A 6,973-nucleotide genomic window follows, 5' to 3' on the forward strand; every position below is an offset into this window, starting at 1 on the left:
ATATCAGGCATTTAGTTTGATGTGGAAAGGAAATAAGGCACATGGAAGTATGGAGGATGGTTTGGAGCCTATGAAACTGGATGTTTGGAAGGATGGGGGTACCCTCAGCAGAAGTAAGGAAGTTAGAAGGAGGGAAGGGTTCAGGAGAAAGATGAGTTCTGTTTTTAGATATGCTAAATTTAAAATGTCAGTAGAGACTCTGATTTCAAATGTCCATCAGGAGAGAGATTAGGGCTAGATATATTCATCTGGGACAAACTCCAGCTTAAGACTTCCTTTAAAATGGTTCCTGAATATAATATTATCTATGTTATTGTATTTTTATATGTTTTGTTAAATATTTTCCAATTACTTTTTAATCTGGTTTGGGACACACTAGGATATTGGGTGCTGTGTTTGACCTTCAATATTAGAGTTAATTAGGAAAGACTCAGTATGTGGGTTTATAATTGATGAGTTCTTAATAATGGAAGTGGAATACATGTAGACAGTGGTGAGGATAAAGTCATGATTCTCCATGTTGTGTTTACTGAGGTAGAGTAAAGAATTAAGTGAAGGGAGATGAAGAATTTGAACTGGAAGTCCAGAGTGTTTGAAGGGACATTGTTAAAGTGAAAACTGCTATCCTCCAATAAAAGGCAGGGTTTGGGATGAAGAGGAAGATAGATTATAATCCAGGCACTAAACTACTTGACAGTACTCACTGAATACTTCCATTTCACTAAAACTTGAACAAGAAGGAAAATTTGTTGAGTGAGGGAAACTGAGGAGCAAGAAGAGACAATGAAGGGAAAGAAATGTGCTTTCTCCTCCTCTAAGGCCGAATTGTTGAGGTGACGTGCACAAATGCACATTGAAGGCAGATCAAGATGAGCGGAGAAGTAATGTCTTTTGTGGGAGCTGATTCTATATAAATGAATGAATCAATGGAATATGTGCAAGAAAATAAAGGTCTGTGATGAAGAGAAAAATAATAGTTAAATGAAGCTTCCAGAAGACAAAATGGAAAGGGGAAAGCAAAGAGTCTGATGGAGTCTGGGAAAAGGTATGGCTGATATGGTTGTGGATGAGAGGCAGAAAGGAAAGGGAGCCGGCAGTTCTGTGTCACTTATGTGCTCTCTGGTCCTAGACTGGTTTTAGGAAGTTAGTTTCTGGGATCTTAGGCTTTGGTTAAGGGCTCAATATAATCCAATTTGCCTTCTTTAACTAGTAAGTAGAACTAATTCTATGGTATGAAGCTCCCCATAATTCCAATAATCTTTATGACTATCATTCCATCCATGTTGATATACCTTCAAGAAGAAATTTAATGTAGTTGACAAACATTGAACTTGGATTCTGTAATATAGAAATTCAAATACTACTTCCAATGCTTAATAGCTCTGTGACCTAAGTGATTTATTACTTAAGCACTCTGGGATCTCATGATAGCTGTTTTCAGATATATTGAAGACAACATATTTCCTATATCAGATAATCTTTGCCGGTTTTCTTTTATTCTGCTCTCTGGACAATGGGAATGTTAAAAGAGGGGTTGTCTCCTGGGGTTGTCTTTCTGGAAACTGGGGTGGGGGGGAAGCCAGAGAGTAATATAGCAAGTTAGAGATGATCCTTATATTGCCTATGAGCTGTTGATTTCTGCTCAAGTTGAAGGGTACTTGTGTGTAGTTCTTAGCTTAGTGGGTGAACCACCTGCAGCCTATTTTATAGGAGGATGTGAGCAAGAATAACCAGGAAGGGCAGACATAGATTGATTGTGGTTTTTATTATGAGAGTTATCATAGGTTTAGCTCAAGAAGAAATGTTCTAATCCCCTCAATTTACAGATGAAGAAACTGAGGCCCAGAGAGTTTATGTTCAAATCTAGCCTCAGATGCTAGCTGAATGACCCTGTTCAAGTCACTTTATCTTGTTTGTTCAGTTTCCTCATCTATAAAGTGTGCTCAAGAAAAAAAAATGGCAAACCATTCCAATATCTTTGCCAAGAAAATCCCAAATGGGGTTATAAAGAGTCAAACACATCTGAAATAATGACTCTACAACAACAGTCATGTTCTACCTCAAGTAGATTCCTCTGCAGATTAAACATCCTAGTTCCTCACATGAATTGTATTCTGAAACTTTTTTCATCATATCTCTACCCCTCTTAACAAGCTTCAACTTAATACTCCCATAAAATACTTCCCAGAACTGAATAGGATACACCATATCGTGTGACCAGTAAAGACTATCTCTTCCCTTGACCTGGGTACTATGTTTTAGTCCTTGTTAGCTGTATACCTTTGGATAAGTCCTTTATGTCACATATAACACTTGTTGGCTATAATCTGAGATTATAAATATGAGCCCTGCCTACTTCATAGCATAACTGTGAAGGAAAAAAAAGAGAAAATGTTTATTAAAATGCTTTGGAAGCCTCTAAGTCACTGTACAAGTGTAAAGGAGTAGGATTATCATTACCTCCTGAACTTTGAAACTCAATTGGCCAGAATTGGCAAGCTATTGAGAGCAATAATGCACACTTATATTACAACAGAGGCTCAATTTTCACAACTTTATGCCTCCTACAAGATAATCAGTCTATCTTAGGTATTGTTCTGAAAGCTGTTTATTTGACTGAGGTGTGCTCTTTCAGAGCAAAGTGCTTTCCTTTAGCCAAAGTACTTCACAGTATCTATGACCTTCCTAGATTCACAATCTGAAGGCCTCTTACCCATTTCCTCCTCTGCTCTGCCCAGAAAAGGAACTCATTATCTTTACAATGAGAATTGGGTTCTACTTTAGAACCATCCCCTTAAAAGGGTGTGCAGAATAGACTGCTCCCCATCCTGCCGCATTTTAAGGATTAATAAAACTTCCAGATAAATGTTTTCCATTTCTTTAAGAAAAATCACCCTAATTATTGATCTAAAATTGTTTTTCTTTTTTGAATCAAATTATGATAATAGTTAACATTTATGTAGCAGTTTGAAGAAAGAGTATATGAACAAATAAAATCCCATTTGAGTCTCCCAATAACCTTGTGACATAGGTGTTATCCCCATTTTACAGATGATTTGCTTAGTAGGGTCACCCAGCCAACTCAGACATTCCTAAATTCCAGGCTCAGTGTGATAGGCCATCTAGTGTTGGCAGAGACTTCAGAGGTTGTCTAGTTCAACCCCTTCATTAAACAGAGAAGGAAATTGAGACCCATGTTTCTGATACCAAAGCCAGTGGTATCTACTGAATCATGTGGAACTCTTGAGACATAGCTATCTCCTACCAGAGGCACAGGGTTTCTCTGTAGCAGGAGAATTTTTTTCCTTGTCAGCCACTAATTTCCTCCTTTAGACAGTTAACTTAACATAACATTTTGAACAGATATATCCACAACTCAAATTTCACCTAAAAGTGTGCAGAAAATCCAACAAATAAGCATTTACTACACTCCTATGTAACAGAAACTGTGCTACTTATTTGAGATTAAGACACACTAAAACAGCCCCTGGACCTTCAAGGAGCCTCATTTAAGTCCTATTTCACAGAATAGAAGAACCACCAAACAAATCTTATTTATATTCGTCAATAAAAGAAGGAGGCAACTCTTTTAAGATACCAAATATTTTCATAATATGGTGAACATAAAAAGCTTAGGTTCTATTCTGTTGAAAGCTTCCTTGGTGGTGATGAGCTGGGTAAGGGACATTGCACTTAAGCCAATATAAGAAGGGAGCAATACAAAACACCCGCTATCACTATCTGATTAAATTCTGGCCTAAAATAAATTATCAGCTTCATGAGCTTGGACAAACCCCTGTATACCTCAGTTTTCTTCACTATAAGTAGCATCTACCTCCACTGGTTGTTGTAAAACACAAAGTGAAATAATATTTGTAAAGTGCTTAACAGGGTCTGGTACATATTTAAAGCTTAAGAGCTATCATTCATTTATATACTTATTTTTTTTTATAAACAGCCTCCAAAAGATAATGCATCTTTAACATAGTTGAGATTATGATTAGGAAAATGTAGGTTCTATATCAATTGAAAGAACCTTAAGTTAGTAACTGGAGACCCAGCTGAGACCACTTACATAAGGAAAACAAGAAAGAAACTTACCTCTGAAAGGGATCTTGGGACATTCACCCCACCATCCTCAACTTTCAGAACCACTTATGTTTCACTCTTTTTGTTATTGTTTGCTTGCATTTTATTTTGCTTCTCTTTTTGTGTGTGTAGTATGGTAATTGTATAAATATGTATACATATATTAGATTTAACATTTCTGTCATGTTTAACATTAAAAAAAAAAGATTGGACATCAGCAGAAAGGTCAGGTAAATTTGAAAGTCATCATTTTTAAAATGGTCATTAAATCCACGGGAGCTGATGAGATCATCAAGTGAAATAGTATAGAGAGATAAAAGAAAAGAAAACCTACATTTAGATATTATGATCTGGATAATCTAACAAAGATCAGGAATATCAAGGAAATTGTATTTTAAAGTAGGAGGGAAGGGGTCCTGGCCAGATCTCAAGTTATAGTACAGGGCTGTAATTATCCAAACAGTTTGATACTGGCTAAGAAATAGATTGATCAATGAAATGGAGTAAGAAGGTCCAGAGTATACAGAAACAAATGCATGTAGTAGCTAGTAGCCTTAGTGTTTCATAAACCCCAAGATCCCAGCTATTGCTGTAAATACTCATTATTTGACAAAAAATTCTTAGGAAAATTAGAAAGCAATCTGCAAGAAACTAGCTATAGTACAACACCTTATATCATATACTAAGATAAAAGCCAAATAATTACAGTGATTTACACTTAAAGGATAACAGCATTAAAGAAGTATGGAAGAAATTACTAATTAGATTTGTGGATAAGGGAAGTGTTCATGGCCAATCATAGATAGAAAAGTTCACAAGAGATAAAATGGACAATTTTTATTACATAAAATTCGAAAATGTTTGCACAAACAAAACCACTAAAGGTAAAATTAGAGACAAGCAGAAAATTGGCATGTATGGGATAGGGGAGTCTTTATATGAAGTTTTTCTGAAAAAAAAAAGTCTCATTTCTAAGATATATAAGGAAGGAACCAAGTCAAATTTGTAAGAGCTCTTTCCCAAGTAGTAAATGGTCAAAGGATATGAATAGGCAAATTTTAGAGAAATAAATTTAAGTCACCAATATCCATTTTAAAAAATTATCTATATCACTAATAGAAGAAATGGTGTCTGAAGTACCAGACAATGGGTCTGAGATATCACTTCACATCCATCTGATTGGTTAACATTACAAAAAAAGAAAATGACAAATGCTCAAGAAACTAACCTCAAAGTTATCAAAGAAAAAAAAAGAAGAACCCATATGTACAAAAATGTTCATAGCAGCTCTTTTCATGGTGGCAAAAACCTGAAAACTTAGGGAGTGCCCATCAATTGAAGAATGGTTGAATAAGTTATGAAATGTGAAAGGAAAAGGAGTAGAAAGGATGATACTTAATACAATAACAAAAATATTCTAGAGACAAAAATTTTGGAAAGAATTAGAACTCTGATCCAAAAAAATTGACTAACCACAGTTCCAGAGGACTCATGATAAAGCATATTCTCTCTGTCACCAACTCTAGAGGGTCTCGCACTCATAGTGGATAGAAGCTTCCCCCACCCTTTGAATATGACCAATATGGGGATTTGTTTTGCTTGCCTATACCAATTTGTAACAGGTTTTGCTTTTCTTGTTTTCTCAAAGGGGAAGCAGAAATCAGAAACTGAAAAATAAATTAAGCATAAATGTAAAACAAAATGCTTCTGGTGAATGTTAGTTAATTTTTTCTTTACATCTGTACCTGTTCACAGCTGAGTTTCTAAATCAACCTGTCTCACTTTCTCTATTCCCAATAGGATGTCTGTCCTCTCAGCAGCAGTCCAACTGGAGAATGCAGCAACAGCAAACCAAAAACTGAGTTGGCTGTTTCAAGAGTAAAATCTTTTCTCCCTGTACCTAAAAATAAAGTCACCCAGTGTACTCAGAACACCAAAAGAAACAGCAGCAGCAGCAGCAGCAGTAATACAAGGCAAATAGAAGCAAATAACTCAAAAGAAGAGATTTGGAACTTACGCAAAAATGTGCAAATAGAAAAAACAAACAAATAGATCTGCCTACAACTTTCTCACCATTTACTAACTGTATATTTCATATAAAAACCAAGGGAAAAGAATGTAAATAGCTTTTTTTAAAAAAAATTGCTTCATTGTAACATATTGTATGCGTATGGGACCACAGTTCAATTTTTATGTAAAGAACTTGTTTATAGCCAATGTTTTATTGCTTTTTTTTTCTGGAAATTCTATAGGATTGAACTTCAATATCAAGAAGTTACACCAACTTTTCAAGTAGTTTTCTATTATGAAAATTGTAATCGTTAAATTTGAAGATATTCAGGGGTATTGCCACAGAATTATCTGTATACTGTATATATATACTCAATGAAATTATATATCATTGCATACTATGTGGTGCAAAATATGTATAGCATTAGTGTAGAGCAAATGTACATGCAATTTAAAGCTGGAGATCCTGATTTTATCTTTACTTGATGGGGAGTGAATGGAATGTGGCAATAACAAGCTATTTGAAAATACCACAATTTCTTTCCATTACAAGCCATATTAAATATTTTGATTAACCACAACCTCTGCCTGTTCAATTCTGATTTTGTGATTTTCTTATATTGCTTACATTGCTATTTGGTTGTATCATGTAAATTAGTTCTTTGAGTTAGCATTATGCCTCCTGTAAAGAATGAAATTCTAATGCAATAAATATGTTATCTTTTTTATAAAATTTCTGCTCTTAAATGGACATGAAAAATGCCTATATTTCCCCGGTATATTTTAAAAAGCAATTTAATAAATAACTCTAGAAATGATTTGAAGTATCTACATTAGATCTAGTAAAAGGAAAACTCTTGGAAACATAAAGAAT

General features: G+C 34.8%; 1 protein-coding gene across 5 annotated transcripts in view; it reads left to right on the forward strand.

Annotated features, from left to right (window-relative positions):
• The window catches only part of CTTNBP2 (cortactin binding protein 2), a 176,604-nt gene extending 170,337 nt beyond the window's left edge, over positions 1-6,267 (forward strand). For all 5 annotated transcript variants that reach the window (XM_074268203.1, XM_074268206.1, XM_074268204.1 and 2 more), the window contains one exon: positions 5,890-6,267. In XM_074268203.1, the coding sequence (XP_074124304.1) occupies positions 5,890-6,141 (252 nt within the window). In that variant the 3' untranslated portion in view covers positions 6,142-6,267. The remainder of the gene's footprint in view (positions 1-5,889) is intronic.
• The last annotated feature ends 706 nt before the right edge of the window (positions 6,268-6,973 follow it).

This window comes from Sminthopsis crassicaudata, chromosome 5, assembly GCF_048593235.1.
Source record: "Sminthopsis crassicaudata isolate SCR6 chromosome 5, ASM4859323v1, whole genome shotgun sequence".
Lineage (NCBI taxonomy): Eukaryota > Metazoa > Chordata > Mammalia > Dasyuromorphia > Dasyuridae > Sminthopsis > Sminthopsis crassicaudata.